The 20,273-nt window shown below is 34.9% G+C and overlaps 3 protein-coding genes across 6 annotated transcripts; 2 read left to right on the top strand and 1 right to left on the bottom strand.

The window, feature by feature from the left end:
* Nucleotides 1-1,798: 1,798 nt before the first annotated feature.
* On the top strand, nucleotides 1,799-19,647 carry LOC114312542 (uncharacterized). Of its 4 annotated transcripts, none has more exons than XM_082902123.1 (9): nucleotides 1,799-1,953; nucleotides 2,723-2,825; nucleotides 13,122-13,405; nucleotides 13,956-14,124; nucleotides 18,148-18,386; nucleotides 18,463-18,684; nucleotides 18,772-18,864; nucleotides 18,962-19,069; nucleotides 19,159-19,647. In XM_082902123.1, exons 3-9 carry the CDS (start codon nucleotides 13,130-13,132, stop codon nucleotides 19,600-19,602), a joined length of 1,551 nt encoding a protein of 516 aa, XP_082758249.1. In that variant the 5' UTR covers nucleotides 1,799-1,953; nucleotides 2,723-2,825; nucleotides 13,122-13,129; the 3' UTR covers nucleotides 19,603-19,647. The 4 variants fall into 4 exon arrangements, with proteins under 4 accessions (XP_082758249.1, XP_082758247.1, XP_082758248.1 ...); XM_082902121.1 differs by having other exon boundaries at nucleotides 2,703-2,825; XM_082902122.1 differs by having other exon boundaries at nucleotides 1,811-1,920; nucleotides 2,703-2,825.
* Nucleotides 4,858-6,231, bottom strand: LOC145805341 (ubiquitin carboxyl-terminal hydrolase 10-like). The gene is made up of 4 exons (XM_082900460.1): nucleotides 6,082-6,231; nucleotides 5,839-5,984; nucleotides 5,627-5,689; nucleotides 4,858-5,422 (listed from the first exon to the last, which is right to left on the bottom strand). Exons 1-4 carry the CDS (start codon nucleotides 6,229-6,231, stop codon nucleotides 4,858-4,860), a joined length of 924 nt encoding a protein of 307 aa, XP_082756586.1.
* Nucleotides 9,361-13,030, top strand: LOC114300576 (uncharacterized). Its single transcript, XM_082900459.1, has 5 exons — nucleotides 9,361-11,567; nucleotides 11,653-11,958; nucleotides 12,058-12,145; nucleotides 12,251-12,871; nucleotides 12,989-13,030. Exons 1-5 carry the CDS (start codon nucleotides 9,361-9,363, stop codon nucleotides 13,028-13,030), a joined length of 3,264 nt encoding a protein of 1,087 aa, XP_082756585.1.
* Nucleotides 19,648-20,273: the final 626 nt, after the last annotated feature.

Below are 20,273 nucleotides of genomic sequence, written 5' to 3'. Positions count from 1 at the left end.
TATTATGCATGTCTAATTTGCAGTGAAGGAACATGTTCTCACAGATTAAAATATGGTAAGAAGAACACATATGTTGGCCACAGAAAATTTCTTCCACGCTATCATCCATATCGGAGGCAAAAAAAGTCTTTTAATGGTGAGCAAGAGTTTGGATTAGCTCCAATACCATTAACTGGGGAGGAGATATTAAATAAGGTTGAAGGGCTTGTAACCATATGGGAAAAGAAAAATAAAAAAGCATTGCATGTTGGTGGTACAAAATGTTGAAAGAAGAAATCATTATTCTTTGATCTTGAATATTGGAAGTACTTACATGTTCGACATAATTTGGATGTTATGCATATTGAGAAGAATGTGTATGAGAGCCTCATTGGTACGTTACTTAATATTCCAGGAAAAACAAAGGATGGAATTAATTCTCGCATTGATCTTGTAGAAATGGGTTTGCGTGAAGAATTGGCACCACAAATTGAGGAAAAGCAAACATACTTGCCTCCAGCATGTTACACATTGTCTAAAGAGGAGAAAAGAAGAGTATGTACAACATTATTGAAATTGAAGGTTCCAGAAGGATACTCTTCAAATTTGGGAAGTCGTGTATCAATGTAAGATTTGAAACTTTATGGTCTAAAATCACATGATTGTCATGTATTGATGCAACAGTTACTATCTGTGGCAATACGATTTGTGTTGACATGCCATTATCAAGTTATGTTTCTTTTTCAATGCTATTTGTAGAAAAGTGGTGGATGTGGGAAAATTAGATGAGATTCAAAAAGATATTGTGGTGACATTGTGTTTGCTTGAAAAGTACTTGCCACCTTTGTTCTTTGATATCATGGTGCATTTGACAGTGTATCTTGTTAGAGAAGTTCGACTTTGTGAACCAGTTCACTTTAGATGGATGTACCAATTTGAGAGGTTCATGAAGATCTTAAAGGGTTATGTTCGTAATCGTAATTGTCCTGAAGGTTGCATTGCTGAAAGTTACATTGTAGAAGAAGCTGTTGAGTTTTGTGCATAGTACTTATTTGGAGTGGATGCAATCGGGATTCCTTCTAATAGGAACATGACAGTTGATGATGATATAGAAATTGGAAGGCCTTTATCAAGTGGTTATGTTGTTACTGTTGATTGTAATGAATGGGAGCAAGCACATCGTTATGTGTTAGAAAATACAAGTGACATTCAACCATACATTGAGTAAGAATGTTTCATGTACATTTTTGTTTAAATGTATTCTCACAAGTTAGAGATTTATCTCATAATATATTGCTTTATTGATGATTTGATAGGGAGCATATGTCTTGGTTGAAGCTAAAATATCATCGTCAATCACAAAGTCAAAAATAGCTACAAACACTACAACAAAAGTAACCTATGGTGACGAAAACTAGTGAAGAAAATAAAATTCGTCACTAAATGAAAATAATTCGTGAGGAATTTATAAATTTTGTCACATATAATAAAAAAATAAAAATGATAAGTGACAAAATATATTTTCGTCAATAAATACTTCATTTTAAGTGAGGAAAACTTAAGTTTCGTCACTAAAAATTTTCCCGTTATTTTTTTTGGGTGGCGCCAAAATTTTGGGACTTTTGGTGACAAAAAAATTTGTCACTAATTATAAAATTATTTGTGATGAATATATTTTCGTCACCAAAACGTTTTAATATTTTTGATATCTTTTGATGAGGAAACAATATTGTCACCAATTTTGGTGGAAAATTTTTGATATTTTGAGCGACAATAAAAAAAAAAAAGGTATTAATTTTTTTTATCCTTTTTTCTGTTTATCATCTCTCTCTCTCAAAATAGGGTATTAATTTGTCTTACCTCTTGCTCCTCCACCATGCCGATCGCCATCGTCGCCTCTATTAGTCTTGTCGATCGTCACCGCCAATAGCAGCCTTGCCGGTAACCGCCACATCTTCTTTGCTTGATGATTTGGTATATGATTTCTCTTTGCTCTTTTTCTGGTGTCTTTTTCTCTTATTCTCTGTTTTGGTGTGGTGACAAAAATTAGTGAAGAAAACAAATTTCGTCACTAAATAAGAATAATCCATGAGGAATTATAAATTTTGTCACGTATAATAAAAAAAGAAAAATAATAGGTGACGAAATTTATTTTCGTCAATAAATATTTACTTTTAGGTGAGAAAAAAATAAGTTTCGTCACCTAAATTTTTCCCACTAATTTTTTTTTATGGTGCCAAAATTTTGAAAGTTTTGGTGAGAATTTTTTTTTTCAATAATTAAAATATTATTAATGAGGAATATATTTGTGTCACCAGTAATCTAATTTTTTTTTTTTGTTTTTGAAAAACTTGATTTTGAATATTTTAAGAACATTTGGTGAGAAATATATTTTCGTCACTAATAATTTTTAATATTTTTAGGCCTTTTAGTGAGAATTATTTTGCCACCAATTTTGAAAGAAGAATTTTTACATATTAAGCGGTAATAAAAAAAAAAAATATTATTTTTTCTTTTTTTTTTGCCTAGATTTTTTTTCCCTCTTTTTTTTTTTTGATAAGTTTTATTTTTCCCTCCTTTTTTTTTATTATTTTTTTATCAGTCTTCGCATGGGCCTCTATCTCTGTCTCTCCCTCTCAAAACAAACTGACGAATAGTTTTCCTATCAATCTCTGTCTCTCCCCCTCTCCCTCTCCCTCTCCCTCTCCCTCTCAAAACACAAGTGCTGTGTGTTCTTCTCCAGCGCCCCTTCAGTGTATTCTTCTCCAGCGCCGTCCCTGTTTTCCTCCTTCAGTGTCGCCACAGACGTCGTATCTCCTTTACTGCTGTGTGTTCTCTTCCATCAGGTATGGGTCCTCTTTCTCTCTCCCCCTCTCTCTCTCACTCAATTTCTCTATTTCTCTATCTCTGTTTTCCCTAATTTTCGAAATTAATTTTCAGAATTAATGCTGTATTTTATTCTTTCCAGCAAGTTTTCTGCTATAAACTTGAGAATGAATGTCCTATTGATTATAATTAAGAGTTTGAATTTAGTAAAAGCCCTTGACTAAATTTGAATATTTCATATGATTTGGATTGTTTCTCTGTATTTTTAATAAAATTAGGGTTCAACTCCTCTCTATATTTGAATGTTTGTTTAATATCTGTTTATTTTATAGGTTTTTCTACTTAGGTTATTCATAAAAAAATAAAATTGATTACTTACTGATATCGATTGATTCCTTTGCTTCTGTGATCATCCTCCTGATTCGCTATTTGAGGATCCTTGTACATGGCTATTTGAGGATCTTTGTACATGGCTATTTGAGGATTCTTGTACATGCCTGATGCTTTGCTACTGCAATTATTTCTTGCCTTTGTTTTAGTTGGCTGTGGGCATCTTCTCTTTATTTTTTTTTTTTTTTTTCAGATTGTGTATTTTTTTTTTCCTTCAAATTGCTGATATAGTTCTATACCCATTACATATTACGTTTTCTGGAATGGAGCTTAATTGGAAAGCTGTATGTGAGGATGAACAGAGAAAAGATTAAAACAGATCTATTTTCTAGAATGGGAGGTCTAGGGACTGAAATTTGTGCAATAATTATTTTTCCTTAATTTTGAAAGATGGACTGTTGAATTTGAAATTTAATTAGATATATTCGGTCTTTGTAAGAACCATTTGAATCAAGTAGTGTCCCAAATACTAGTTGCAACTGAAAAATTCGAAAGCTTTTCTTTATGGTGATGATGCCAAAATATCAAGTTGGTTTAGTTATTTTGTCTTTATCTTGATCATAGTCCTTAGAGGCCTGTCCGCATGTACGTGATCTTTAAATTGTAACACGTTTTGATTCTCTTAAAGCTTAACAATGATTCTATTACTTAAAATTAGTATTTTTATGGTTGATTGTGTTAATTTTTTCCCCTGAGAAAATTACTTTTGTTGAACTTTTGTTTTTAAAATTCACATGTTTGATTTTCACAAGCTTGCTATGTTTGGTTGTTCAGTTACTATTTAATTTTGTGTCTTTACAGATATCTTTTCTATACTATTTCACCCTCTTAATATTGCTTTTATCTTATCCTGGATATGAGTAAGTTCGAATGTTGTTAGCTTTTGTACTAATTTTATTGCAATATTAATCATACTTAATTTGCACTATGGTTTATTTTATTGGTTACGAAGAGTCTTGTTTGAGGTGGTTGTATGATAGAACCAGTGGAAGGCAGTCGGTTGCTGTGTTGACAGTCTTATTTTTTCAATTGTTGTAAATGAGATCAGAAGCCTCAAGTTATTGTTGGCATTTCCAAATACTCCAAATACTTCATGATCAATAAAACATTGTTGCCATGTACTTGATAGGCTTATTTTGTTTACTTCTTACATTAAAATTGTCGTTTTTTTTCCCCAGCTGTCTACATAAAGATGTGACAGTGTTTATGTTGAAGCTTTATATACCATAGCCTTTGATCATTAACATCCTCAATCTCTCTATCGCTTCCTCTCCAACTTATTTCCACTGTTTAGAACTTGAAATGTAATGATGTTCAAGAAATTTATAATCTATACGGGATTCAATACCCATTTCAGAAGCAGCTTTGTCACGTTTATATTGATATAACTTATAAGCATGGTTATAATTAGCATAAATGTAGGAAATTTTCGTATTGTATTTTGTTTCTGTAGCATGTGGTTTTTGTATAGACAGAATATGTTTCCAATGGGAAGGCTGAATTTTTCTAGTTTAAAATGTTGATGCATCCTCCCTACCCACAAATTTTACGAGGGCAGTACCTACATTGAAATTTTGAAACAACAAAAAATGAGGCAGTAATACTTGAGGTGAATTGCTCTGAAAATATGCAATTCAGCTGGTCAAAAGCATTAAAAGTGTTCTACCACATGTCATCAGGCCCTAAAGGTTCCTCATTTAAAAATGCATCCAAGCATGAAAATAAATAGATAGCTTCTTGTCGAGTTTTCTTCACAGTAAGCTTGGTCTTGTGAACCTCAGGAACATCCTTTAAGTAGCTGGAATCATATAATTTGTGTTCTTTATCAGTCCAATCCAACATAACTTTAACCAGTTGACCAGTTTTTATGAGTGAATCCTTTGAAATAGGCCTGCAGTTCAAACCTCTGTTATCTGTTATGCAGAGCTGAAAGCTCAACTCCCTGTAGGACATTTCTTCCAGTTCTAAGCTGTCCATTGACTGGTTTCCAGGTCCAGAATGGGTAGCGTAGATGTTTGCTGATTCATCAATAGCTTCCACAGCAGAGCCATTTTCCTTGCCACTATGAACAATAGTTGAACTAAAAAAAGTTTTCTTTCTCAATGGGGACAACACTCTACTAATAGCAAGATCAATGTCAGCTCCAGTTTGTGTGTCCTCCAGATAAGTAACCAGTGGTGTCAACAAAAGTTTCCTCTCACTGCCCTTGAAATTATCTGACAAACATCTGGAAAGCAATGATGCTTTAGTTACAAGGAAAAAGTCTTAAACCTAATAAATGTTTACTTAAAACAAAGGTGTCATCTATCCTAGTACACAGCAACCAGACTTCAGACCTGGGTTACATCCCACCTTCATTCACTTTTTTTATTACTTTTCCTTCGTTTTTGGCTTTTTGTTCAAGGGTTATTCCTATAATGTAGTTCATTGCCTGCAGACCAAAAAACTAAAAAGATCAATCAGAGCATCTATGCAACTAGGCAATTTGGCATCCCTAACAAGGAAATAAAAACCATAGACTCATTCAGACATGTCAACTCTACCCAATAAAGACCAAACACACAAGGCATGATAGGATTCAAGATTTTTGAATCTTAGCCAAGTGGAAACGTAACAACTAAGGATTCAAGAATGAGAACTCACTTTTCCAAGTATCGATGACATATCTCTAGTCTTGTTAATTCTGCCCGCTTTGGAAGCCCGTAGGCTACAATATGTTCATCATCTTTTATAGAAGGTAATGGTTCCGAAGGGTTCTCTAAATATCGATATGTTCGATGTTCGTAAACCTGCATATTAAAAATCCAGGGCTTCAGAAGACTAATACATAAAGAATTAGCAACAGATTAGTAAATATATAATAGAAGTCAAGAAGATATAAATTACCTCTGCAAGCAACAGGCTTTCATCGCTCCTTAAGCAGCATGTAGTACTCAGAGCCTGACTGAGATCTTTACAGCAGCCATGTTTTAGGAGAGTAACAGTGTATTGCGTTGGAAGACCACTCCCATCACCATAAAATACGGTTACTGTCATTGTCCGAGTGGTAGTAGAAGGTAGCGGCAAAGTTAAGTACATGAAGGGGTCAAATGTTATTGAAATTTTGTTGCAAATTGGGCAAACCAATGTTGATTTTTATTGGCCCTGGGTATTTTGTAAACTTCAGATGCTTTTGGTGGAATTCCTCCAAGGGTATACCAATTCACCTTAAGTATTACCCCCTAGATAATCTTATGTTGTACTTCTGGTGGAATTCCTCCTAGTGGCTAGGATCTCCACTGAGTTGGTCTGATAAAATGAAATGTGGAAGTCTGTCATATTCTAATTCATACATATGCCTTTCTCCATATGTCAGAGCAGAGTACCCATAGTTTTGACCTGGTTGGAGCCTTAAGCATTGACTCAAGGCAGCAACTCTTCAATCTTTAAGAACATTGAAGAGTAGAATCACCTATCCAGAAAGAACACAATCCCAATTTTTTTTCTAAATATTTTTTGGACAAAAGGTCTAGCTTGGGGCCTTGGCTTGAAGGTGATCCCATATCAGCTCCGTAAACATCATCATAAACATTATCTAGTGTCAATGCTTGTTTGGGAGTTAGATCTTCCTAATCATGAATCTTTGTATATTGGAATATGCATCAAATAAGTTGCTGATCTGTTCCTGTGTGTTACTGATCTGTTGTTAGTTTTTGGGTGCTCTGTCGCTGGTTTTTGTCTGCTATGTTGCTGGTTTTTGTCTGCTATGTTGCTGGTTTTTGTCTGCTCTGGTCGTGGTTTTTTGTCTGCTCTGTTGCAGATTCTTGGCTGATCTGTTTCTGATCTGTGTGTGTCTGTTGTCCCTGTATGTTACTGATGCTGTGTGTTGGTTGTTGTTCTTAGTTTTTGTTGGTGTGTTCCTGTTTGGAGTCTGGTTGGTGAAGTGTTTGATTGAAATGGATCAAACATTTCAATCAAGCATACCAGTTTCCTTCCCATTTCAATTAATTTAGTTATTAGAACAAAACAAACCCATTATTTTGTACGTCAGGATAAGAGATAGGAGATAGGAATTGAAGACATGGTTGAGCTTTGTCAAATTGTGACAAGGTTGGTGTCTATGTGCCTCCTTGTTCACTTCAAACTCCAAACAGGAACAAGCCAACAAAATTAGTTTATGAACAACCTGATATCCCAGCTAACCTCTGCAATCTTGTCTGTGAAAGGTTAATCCCCACCAAAATACTTATATTCATGTTCATTTGAAACTTCAAAACTAGTTTTAATTTCACTAGAATTCTTAGTTCTATAATATATAGGCTTGATGGAATGTTAACAGAATTAGAGCTCTTTTATATATCATTACAGAGTTGGTTGTAGACTTGGGATTCTAGCTTTAATCGTAGCAGAATTCTTCATTGGAAGCAGAATGTTAGCTCTTGTTATATATCATTAGAGAGTTTGTTGCAACTATCATTGAATCATTTTTTATTGAATTTACATGATCTCCATTTATTTATCTAAAATTATCATTGAATCATTTTCAACAAAACAAGGAGTGTTTAAATTGAAATGATCTCCATTTATTAATTAATTTGCTTCCAACTGGGAATCTTAGTCATTTCCTCATTATTTTTTATAGTATTTTTAAAACTAATATGATATCTTTGAGCTTTGTCTACTTGAAGTGAATATCTTTTTAATGTTCTAAGATTAATATCTTGCTTTTGGTGTTCTGATATCATATTCTAATTTGTCTTTCATTTGTGTTTCAGTTTGATGCATTTATCTATGGATTTTCTTATTGATGTATCTGTATATTGTACACTCTCTTTGTATATCTGCAATTTTCATCAAGAAACTTTTCTTTTGTTGATTTTTTTTTATTAAAAAAAAGTCAATATATTTATAAAATTTATAAATTTATATAATTTTTATACTATATTATATCGTGTACTGATATAGGGTAGAGTGTGAATCTTTTTTCTTTATTTTTATTTTATTTTATTTATTTGGCTAAAATAATTTATTTGCGCCGCTTATGACCCTTAGCTTTGCATCCAAAATCTGTATACTTTGAATTATCTAAAACAGTGAGTAACAGTTCACAGCCCCTTGGCTCCATGAAGGAATTATTCTCTCTTTCAAGGGTTTTCAACTTTTTCTTACAAACCATTCACTGTTATCATCTCCAATCCAACACTTCCCAAACAAAACAGTGGCCCCAGTCCTCTCTCTCATGTGCATTTCTAAGTTTTTAGGGGAGTTTGAGTCTATATGTTTGGGATGATAGATTTTGGCTAAAATAGTCAATAAAAATAAAAAATATTAAAATAATCAATAAGATAAAATATTATATATTACATATTAATTAATTATTTTTTCTCTCACAACTATCAATTTAATGAAAATTGGAATATTACACCCTTAAATTAGCATATGTTGATTTAACTTCTCTGGACTTCGTATATAGTTGAGTAAAGAGAAAATCAAACAGAGTACTAACTGCAATTACAGGCTAAGTACTAAATTATAGTCTCGGGGCATTCATTGGAATTGTCGCATGTGGCTATCAATTATATTGGCATTGTTCATTTCTTATATGCATAGCTCCTCAAGTACATTATTAAGTTCCTCTGCAAAATTTAATCACATTTTGTTTACCGAGTGAAATGTGAGCCAGAATAGTTATTGTTTCCCAATGTCTTATTTTTTCAATATCCCAATTTAGTTGATAGATTTGTCAATTCTGGTATTCGGGGCATATATATATTTTTCCAAATACGTGTAGTTCAATCATATCATTTTGCATTTGGATATTTGAGTACTTAAATTGACTGCTTTAGAAACTCAATGTGGCATATTGTGGGTTTTCTTTCTGTGCCATGTTATCTGCTTTTTACTCTCAGCTCACTGTTTTATTGGTTAAATTTTCTCGGACTTATGATATTTGTCTTCTTATTGATGGTTATTTTGCTGTGGTTTATGTTTTGGTTGTGAATACTTCTTCTGTTTACGCTAAATTGCTTTGGCTATTTTCTCACTTGATTTATGTGTGGTTGTAATTTATATAACTCAGTATAATCATTGGACTTGAAATTTTTTTTAATTGAAATATATATATATATTTTTCTATATAAAATTTGTCCTATTCACCTAACTTTAATTAACTCGGCATAGTCAGACATGGACAAGAGTTGGATTGCATTAGGTAGCACAGTTGATAGAAGGATAAGTCGGGCATATAATGATGGGGTAATATCATTTCTCCGTTTTGCAATGGCGGTTATCGATCGAGATGGTAAAATTTTGTGCCCTTGTCGAAAGTGTGTGAATGTTGTTCGTCAAAAATTTCAAATTGTCCAAATTCATTTGCTGCAACATGGGATTATTGCAACTTACACTATCTGGCACGTGCATGGGGAACCCCGTGAATCAAACGAGGCTTATCATCATGATATACCCGTTGAGGGCAATGAGGTTTTGGGAGGTATTGATGCCTTAGTGGAAGATCGAATAAGAGGGGAATCAACTAATACAACTCAAGAGGAGGAGGTTCGCACTTTTGATAAATTATTGAATGATGCCAAACGTGAGGTGTACCCAGGTTGCACAAATTATACTTTGTTAAAATTTGTCATCGAGATACTTAATATGAAGGTAACAAACCATTGGAGTAATAAGTCAGTTGACATGATGCTAGAGTTTTTAACAAAACTTTTACCGAAGGATAATTTGGTTCCAAAGTCAACTTATGAAGCTAAAAAAATACTACGTGAATTGGGTTTGTCATACGAGCTCATTGATGCTTGTGTAAACGATTGTGTGCTCTTTTGGAAGGGGAATGCAACATTGGATAAATGTCCAAATTGTAAGGCTTCTAGATACAAGACAAATCATGGTAGAGGTAAGAAGATCTCTCGTAAGGTTCTTCGATACTTCCCGTTAACACCGAGATTGAAAAGGTTGTACATGTCGAGGAAGAGAGCCGAGGATATGAAATGGTTCAAGGAAAAACGTCTAGATGACGGTGTATTGAGGCATCCTGCAGATAGTGATGAGTGGAAGGAATTCGATACACAACATCCTGAATTTGCCTTGGAGCCTCGGAATGTGAGGCTAGGGTTGGCTACTGATGGTTTCAACCCTTTCGGAAATATGAATAACTCATATAGTTTGTGGCCTGTCGTACTCATTCCGTACAACTTGCCACCGTGGTTGGCTATGAAGGACCCATTTTTCATGTTGTCATTACTTATTCCTGGTGAATCACAACCAGGAATTGATATTGATGTCTACATGAGACCTTTAGTGGAAGAATTGAATGAATTATGGAAAAATGGTACATTAACCTATGATGCCTCGACTGGTGAGACTTTCTGCATGCGTGCAGCTTTGCTGTGGACGATACATGATTGGCCCGCATTTGGTGACATTTCTGGATGGAGAACAAAGGGTCATTACTCTTGTTACACTTGCAATGATGAACCATATTTTGAATCTTTAAGAAGTAAGACTGCGTACAGTAACCATCGATGCTACTTGCCTGATGACCACCCAGAAAGGCGAAAGAGTAGAGCATATAATGGCAAGCATGAAAAACGGAAGAGATCTTTGGTGATACCGATAGAAAAGACTGAAGAACAATTGGGCAGCGTGACGGGCGTCACATATGGAAAACATCCAAGCAACAGGATAAGACCTCGTCAGAACCCAAATTGGACAAAGGTAAGCATCTTGTATGAGCTACCGTATTGGAAGAAAAGGAGGCTTCGACACAACATTGATGTCATGCATGTGGAGAAGAACTTTAGTGAAAATGTTTTTGGAACGATGTTGGGAATTGATGGAAAGAACAAGGATACAGATAAGGCACGAATGGATTTAGAAGACATGAATATAAGGAAAGAATTGTGGCTGACAACAAATCCCGATGGATCATATGTGAAGCCGCGAGCCAGCTTCTCATTGACCCCTAAAGAGAGAGAGGGTTTCTTTGAATTCTTGAAATCAGTCAAGTATCCAGATGGGTACGCGGCAAACATTTCGAGATCAGTAAATGCAAAAAATGGTAGATTAACAGGATTGAAAAGCCACGACTGCCATGTACTTATACAACGGATTCTTCCTATTGGGATGCGTGGTTACGTAGATAAAGAGATCAGTACAGCACTTTTTGAGTTAGGTAGCTTCTTCCAAGATCTATGCTCAAGGACACTGAAACGAAGTGAAATGGAGAAATTAGAGGAACGTATAGTACTCATACTATGTAAGTTTGAAAAGATCTTTCCTCCAGCCTTCTTCGATGTGATGGTTCATTTGGCCATTCACTTGCCACGTGAGACTATTCTCGGAGGACCTGTGCAATATCGGTGGATGTACCCGATTGAAAGGTAATTTCTAAAATTGTACTTTCAAATGAAAGGTATAGATTATGTTGTGTGCCTAACCATACTCCTAATTGGTTATCTCTTCAAGGTTTCTCGGATCTTTGAAAAAGTTTGTCACCAATCGAGCTCGACCAGAAGGTTCTATTGCAGAGGCTTACATTGTCAAGGAGTGCATTACTTTTTGCTCAATGTACCTTGAAGGGATTGAAACCGTGCATAATCGAGATGCACGAAATGAAGATTATGGAGTCCGTCGTGAAGGTTTGATAATATTCACCGAAACTGCTCGTCCTATTGGCCAAATCAGAAAGCATGTTGAGATGTCACAGGAACTTCGTGATATTGCTCATTGGTTCTTATTATACAATAGCCCTGAGATAGAGAAGTATCTTCAGTACGTGTTTCTTATAATTATATATATTTTAACAATTATCATGTTATTAGTCATTAATAATAGTAGTATTTCACACATTAACCAAATCTATTTGAGTAGGGAACACAAGAATTTGTTACAAATTCCCAGTGGACAAGATATAACTCAGATACAACAGAAGGAATTTCCAAAGTGGTTCAAAGAATATGTAAGTCATTTTTAATATTCACAATTGGCCAAACACTATTAGGCTTGTATAAAATACAAACATTACTAACATAATTCAAGTGTTGCACATTGCATGTGGATGTAGATAAATAGATTGAGAGTTGATGAGGCACCAGAAGCAACCGAAGAATTGTGGTCCTTAGCGAATGGTCCTAATTTGCTAGTGAAAGAGTACTCGGGTTGTATAATCAATGGTGTCAGATTCCACACGAAGGAATTAGACAATCGTCGTAAGAGTCAAAACAGTGGTGTGCTTACCAAAGGGGACTACAAGGGAGAGATGCACGAATTCTACGGTCACTTGTGCAATATTTGGGAATTTGAGTACATGTGTCAAAATAAAGTTGTTTTGTTTCAATGTGAATGGTACAACACCGGTAACACTGGTAGAAGTAGAACAGTACGAGCTGACACATATTGCACAAGCATCGATGTCACAAGCCGATGGTATCAATCTGACCCTTTTATCTTGCCTAGTCAAGCTAAGCTAGTGTTCTACCTGAATGACACCAAATGGGGGCAACCTTGGCAAGTCGTGCAACGGGTCCAACATAGAGGTGTGTTTGATGTGCCAGAGGTTGGTGATGGAGAACCACCAGATCAACCAGAATTTAATGATGCATTCCAACAAGAAAACATTAACTCAGTTGTCCCGATCAACATTGAAGATATTATTCGATTTCATAGGGATGATATTGAAGCTGAGGTTATTTCAAATAAAACAAAGAGAGATGGTAGAGATGATGAAGAAGATGAAGAACTTGGCGTACTTGATGATGATATGGATCTTGATATGGAACCTGATATGGATTATGATATGTAGTTTTTGTTTTTTTTAGGTTTCTGTATGGACATATGTTTTTAATGCATTACATGGTTATGCTATATTTTGTTGCGTCTCTTCAAGTAAAATTATGCTTTATATTTCATGTTTGATATCAATTTATGCTTTTTAGTTAACCAAATGGCCAAAGGGGAGAAACAATGGATCAAACCAGGTTTTCTAGCGAAACAGAAGCGAACAGAGTACGAAATGGAAAGATATAAGACAATCAAGAAGAATAATAAGAAAATGGATGCTCTACAATTGAAGCGTATAGCAACTTCTTTGATGGGTTCTACTCAGCCCAATCGTGTTCATCAAAAGGGAAAGAAAATTAGGGTAGATGATGATGACTACATACCGTCAGATCATGAGGATGACACTGATGCTGAGTCCTTTGAAAGTGTTGACGATGAGGTACTATATGTATGGCCATTCATTTTTTTTTATTATGTCACCGATAGCTATATATTTGTTAACGATGCTTTGTTAATACTATCTTTATATTTCCGTATACTTTATTGGATGAATAAGTCATAAAATAAAACTAGAAAATATACATCCTACATACAACAATATGCATACCAAAACAAACTGTAGGAGTAAGTTAGCTGGAACACAAATGTATAACGAATTAAGACATAATTTGACCATGTTGGAAACACCAGATTGACAACTTGCAAAGCACACAATTAGGAAAACCAATTAAAGATATTAGAACTACTGGTAGCTCACAACCACTCAACCACTCAACTTGCCTACAGGTTTTTGAGTGACAACACCCTTTACCTGACCATTTTAAAAATATTCAAAGCAACCACTTGTCAGGACCAGTCTTGGGAAGAAAAGGAGTGGACTGGATCAGATTACAAATATCAACAGTGGCCTTGATGGGTTTCCATATACATATCTTTACTTATCCATTTTTATGTATTTATTGTTTATGCTTTTGTATTATGTTTTTTAGGGCTTACCAATGCCACCAAAACGATTGGCGCAGTCATCTCTTCAACCTTCGCACGAGGCAATTGTTGTTCCAAATGGGGATTTACATGACAATGTGGATACCCAACACTCACAGCCACTTGATGTCGATATGGAGGCACCGAGGGAGGCAGCCCCCCAATCTAGTGTCGGTAAGATACTGAATTTTACTAAGCTAAACAAATTCTTTGTTTTAATATAATTCTATGGTGCAAAAAATTTCAAGCAATTTGTTTCATAGGGATTGATTTTTTATTTTTTATTTTAGTTTTGGTCTCACTTGTAATTTTTTGTCATATAACACACAAAGTTAACATCTCTATTGGAGATGCTCTTAGTTTTCAAGCATTCCTAGTTCTTTGAACAAATACATTGAAGAAGGAGAAATTATTTGGGAACTTGGTAATCATTTGCCTACATAGGAAATTTAGAAGTACAACCATTGAGCTAATTTCAAGAAAAACTGTCTTTTTTAGGTGATCAGGTGTAAATTAAGACAATGAAATATATAACATATACAAGGGGTATACCTCAGGCCCTAATAACAACAGGACAAAGACTAAAACGCTGCTAAAAAAAATAAAAAGCCTAAACCCTAGAACATGACCAAATCAAACCCCATACAGACAAAGAGGGGCCATAAAATAAGGAAATATAGACAGCAAACAAAAATAAAAACAAACAATTTAGGAGGAGCAACCGAAAACTCCAACAAATAACCAACTGTACAAGGCAAAAATAAACAACATTCTAGCTGTAGCAAAATGTACAGCAGTAACAAATAGCTCACTATAATAGTCCCAGATTTTAGACCATAGCACAGTTGCATCATGCCCTACAGTATAGCTCAGCTAAAGGTGCATAGAACCCCAATAATAGCATTAGGTATACTAGAACCAACCACTGCCCAGTTTCAGCAAACCCAAGCAGCAGATACACCAACATCTATATCAGCTGCACCTACTACATCTGATGCCTCTGCTATATCTTCAGCTACTGCAGGTGCATATAGGAGATCTGCTCACTCTGGTGTGTATGATAGTTGCAAGTCAACTATTGGTGTTCATGATGAGAGACCAATACAAGCATCTAGTCTGTGTACATGAGATCATTTGTATATAACAAATCTACAACTGATTCTCAACAGATTCCAACTGATTCTCAATAGATTCTGTAACTGATCTGTAACAAACTTAGTTAGTTAGAGCAAATCATATATGTAAAAACTGCCTACCTAAATCAGGACTGCAGAAGAAAGCATTTTTAAGACCCTCTTTGTTAAGTTAGTTTGAGAAACAATGATTAAGTAGTCATGGCTGTCATTGAATTCCTTATTGAGAAAAACAAAGCTCTAGAATTTAAGAAAATAAAATAGTTCAATTAAACAAATCATGTTCCCTTTAAAATCTTTACTATAATCATGTTTTATGAGTTCACTAAGCAGATATTTTGTGACTTACAATGGCATGAAAAAGTCTATCACTACAATTAAACAAAAACTTATTGTATCACATTAAAGCCATGTGGGCAAGCACTTCACCTTAATAGAACCTTATTTTTTAATTACTTTGTTGTTGTCTTCGTGGTTCCTAGATTGCTATTCAAAGGACAAAAACAAAGCCTCATTTTTCTTTTTCCTTTTTTCTTATTCACATTAAAGGCAAAACAACTATGTTTAAGATTTGTACGAGTTAAATGGCATAAATTCCTAACATAGGAAGTATAAAAAAATTTATTATTACAGTAGAAAATTCCCACAATTACATTATTAATATATCTCAAAATTCTATGAAATAAATACGTTACTTATGTATCTAACCAGCAAGAGTAGTAGCTCCGTTTTTCATCAAAAAAATTTACTGCAGAAAAAAGCTCAATTTTTTTTTATTCCTCAAATCAACAACTTATTTTTTCTAGCAAATATCTCTATTACTTGTTCCATCAAAATCCTATTTTCCTACCTTCATTTGGGCTCATTCAATTTTGGGCAAATCTCTATTATTTTGGTTATGGTCTATGGTCATGTCTGTAGCAGTGTTTGGAAATTCATGAGAAATGAGTAAAATAATTTTAGTATAAAGAAGAACAAATATAGACCACAATTGAGTATTACGACTAAGCTAGGTAGTTGCTTCTTTCTCTATTTGGTTCCTACAAATTTGAAAAAACAACAAAAACAAAAATAAAAACAAAAACAGAAAAAATAACAGTGGTAGAGGATTGAAAGCAACAGATTATGGCTAGGAGTGGTAGAAGTCCTTCCGGACGTTCTGGAAACTCAAAACAGGTTGTGATAAAGATGTGGCATCCAATCCATTGCCATTGTTGTTGCCATTGCAGGTTATGTTTAATGAAACAGATTGGTACTGGAAGGGTTATTCATGTTTTTGGCACAACTTGATGGTTAGGATAAATATTTTAGTTAGAGTTTGTGCAGTTAAGCATGGTAGTATTGGCTGACTTTGTTTTGATGGAATATGGACGCCCATTTCAAATTAAGGATCAAGTAAAAATCAAGCCAATGATACTTTCTTTGAAAACAGTTATTCATGTCAATTTCAAGAATTCCACTCCATATTTCAGAGTAAAGATTTTCAGAATTTGGAGTCCGTTGTGTCGTATTGCATACATATTTGTAATAATCTTTGATTATCTGAAACTGCAGAAGAATATGGTCCTACCTCTCTCTCTCCAATTTCTTCTTCAACCAGAAAGACATCTTTTCCCGCTTTAAATATGGAGACAACTGTTGATCTCTTGAATTGAGAGAGCAATTATTTCATTTAATATTTTGTTTCTTTTTCTCTAAGCAATGGCCCCTGCCTTAGGCTTCTAAGGATAGATTTCATGTTTGTAAGGGCTAGGGTGTTCTTGCATTGGGGATAGGGGCATTCTCTGTAAGCAATGAGCTGCACCTGCTCAGACACTTCAAAAAAATGGGCAAGGGGCATTGCGTCAGTGATCAGGTGTAATGAAAAATTGGGAAGGGTCCCTGCACTTTCCTAGACGACCGTGGGTAAAGAAGTTAGACCAGAGTTGTTGGTTTAAATTGGCAACTTGGTATGTTTGTACACTAACAAGTAAGACTGGTATTAGTAGATACTATGATTAGAAGGAAAATTAATATAGCATGTTTACGAGAAACTAAACAGATAACAAAAATAGGAGACATAATAATGCTAATTAAACTTGTAATGGAGAAAGTATAATTAATGTAATTAGTGCCTATGCACCCCAACTAGATAGGAAGAATATATTAAAGAACATCAAGGCTTAAACATTCATTTAAAACATTCAACAATGATCTTCATGATCTTCACAAACGATCATAGTTTCATTTAATTATTGATAATTTTATATATCTCAAAGCATCTTTATAGAACATATTTTTGTAATCTGTTAATAAATAAAAATTTATTAGTGACAACATTTAAATAGAGGTGTTCAAGTCTCCTTTGCTGCTGATATGGATTGTTGCTGAGATGGGTGGAGTCTATGGTAGCATGGGGCTGTTCTGTTTTGCTTTTGATAAGACCTACTATTGCTGCTCTGTCTTGGTGTTGTTTATTATTGTTGTTTGTTGATCTATACTACTGTGTGGCTTGATGATTCTCAGTAATGCAGGATGAATGCTCTATCAGTATTGTTTAGTTGGTGTCCATTAACAGAAGCTATGTTTAGTTGTTTGCTTAGCACCATCAGTTGGCTATTTATGTGAGTGGCTGCTTATTTGTCTAATTGGATGATTTTGTGATATGGAGTTAATGGGGGATGCTACTGTTCTGAACCTGTTCTGAGAATACACCTACTTAACCATGAGCCTCTTTTTTTATGTGGAGAGGTTTGATGAGAAGTACTAATTGTGTTTTTAAGGTGTATTTTCTTTTTGTTGTACCAAATCATTATTGTCATACTTAGTTTATTTACAGCTACTGTGTCTTGAACATAATATTTCTCCATTTTATGTATTTTCCATCTGCATAAATGGAAATTTTAGGAGATGAGCAAAAGGTAAACTACGTACCTAAGAAGCACATTATCTTTAATGCAAACTTAGCAATCTTTTTCTTGTATTTGTGTAGAACCGTTCAATGTGTAAAAAAAGTTACTTATATTGCTTTTATGATTTCGCTTTAATTAATTGCTAACCAGTCAATGTTATGTCTTTAAAACAGTGCCTACTAGACACCCTCGTGGCTTGACACGCGGGTTGAAGGTTCAAGCAATGGTTCAAAAAGATGGAAAGCTCAAAGTTCCTATACCACAGGAGTATCGTGCACCAGTGGGGGATCATGCCTCTCAATTAGTCTCCAAAATTGGTGTTGAGGTCCGAACACACTTGCCAGACTTTAGCATTCGCAGGTGGAAACATGTCAACGAAGAAGTTACGGCACCTATGTTTCAGCGTCTAACGGTAAAAGTTTTACATAATTGATTGAATTAATGTAATATAATTAATTATGACTTACAAGATTTGTGCCTGTTGCTAGGATCAATTTGACATGGAAGGTGACTCCACAAATGTTAGCAAAGCGGTGGCAACAAAGTGTGGACGGAGCTTGAGCAGCTACACCTACAGACTACGAAAAAAATACCTGAACCTTAAAAGTGCTAAGGGAGAGGAGTATGCTAGAAGCCACCCACCGCCTGAATGTGACCTCGAGAAATGGAAAAACTTGATTGACAAGAAGTGGAATGATGCCAATTGGCTGGTAAACTTTTCTTATGTTTATTTATTGTTGACAATTACCTTGTCTTCCTAATATATATATTTTTCTATTGGAACTTCCTCCTTGTAGAAGCAATCAAATGCTAACATTGACAATAGAAATCAATTGAAGACGAAGCATAGGTGTGGGTCAAAATCTCTCCCAGTTAGGGTGCACGAGGCGGTGGGTCTTCTTTAATTTTTTTTTCGGTTTTTTTTTTTAAAGATGATTCTACTACCATCATTCTTATTTAACTTACTAGTTGAACAAAAAAAATCAGACAATTGCAAATGGGGGCCAACTGCCAGAGTTGCCATGTGTTTACAAATCTACACACTTTAATGATGTCACAAAGCAGTGGATTTCTCCGGAGTGCGAAGAGAATTATGTATGTATATTTACCTTTTGTATTAGGATGATTGCAATTTTAAATGTATCTTTATTCATTTTTCTAATTTTTTTTTTTTTAAATGACAGGATAATATGATAAAGATCCAAGCTGAACATTGCTCCCGACCTGGTGTGGTTCCAATTACTCCGGAGGAGCTATCTGTGAAGGTGCTAAAGCCAAGGTCGGGATATGTTAAAGGACTCGGGTTGAGGCGTTCCTTCTCTGTCAGGACTACCAGTGCTTCGACTGACAGTGACTATGTGAGGCGTCTAGAGATGGAAATACAAGAGCAAAAGGAGCAAATTCAGTCACAAAAAGAGGAAATTCAGTCACAAAAAGAGGAAATTCAGTCACATAAAGAGGAAATTACAGCACAGAAACATGAAATTCAAGTACAAAGAGAGGAAATTCAAGCACAAAATAAAGAGATAGGGAAGATGAATGGGTCGATTGACGAGCATTTTGAGATCACATCAAGCATCATGGAGTTTCTTAAGAAGCAAGGTTTCAAAGGACAATTTAGAGGATGAGGTATCCCATGAACTCGTACGTCGCCTTTTTGGTAAGTCTCGCTCGCTTTATCATTTTATTTTTCTCATGTTGGTTAGTATATACTAGTTAAAGTACAATAGTTTGACTACTTATTACTAAGATTTAACAAGTTTGAAGATGTATTTAATGAAAATAGATTCATTATCAAAATTCTTACTTAGCATGACCCTAGTTAAAATACACACGAACCAAAGTAGAGACAAAACTAAGTCAGATAATAGCCTGCTGTTAGGTGTGTTTCTATCTGTGGATGTTGGTATCTGTATAGCCTAAGTCACAAGTATCTGTATGCTCTGCTGTTGCTATCATTCTGCTTTGCTGGTTGTATCTCTATGCTGTGTGAGTGGACAGATCTGCTAGGCAGCTGGTCTGGGTAATTTTGCTTCAGTTTTGGATGTGAATCTAATTGTAGGCGTGGTGATGTATATTTTCTATATACCTTTGCTGGGATGGGTAGCTTGCTGTGTGCGTTTTATCCTGCTGTCTGTTGTGTTTTTTGTGTTCTTGTTGGTCTGTCACCAACAGTTTGGTTTTGGTGCTGTGCATCATCCCCCTCTCCCCTGTCCTTTCTTGTCCCCTTTATTGATGTATTTTCTCCTTCTTGTAAGGTTCTTTCATCAATAAAGTTTTTGTTGATCAAAAAAAAAAA

This window comes from Camellia sinensis, chromosome 13 (genome assembly GCF_055761805.1).
Source record: "Camellia sinensis isolate YWXY chromosome 13, ASM5576180v1, whole genome shotgun sequence".
Lineage (NCBI taxonomy): Eukaryota > Viridiplantae > Streptophyta > Magnoliopsida > Ericales > Theaceae > Camellia > Camellia sinensis.
The sequence above is the reverse complement of the archived record's forward strand: the minus strand, read 5'-3'. Positions and strand labels throughout refer to the sequence as shown.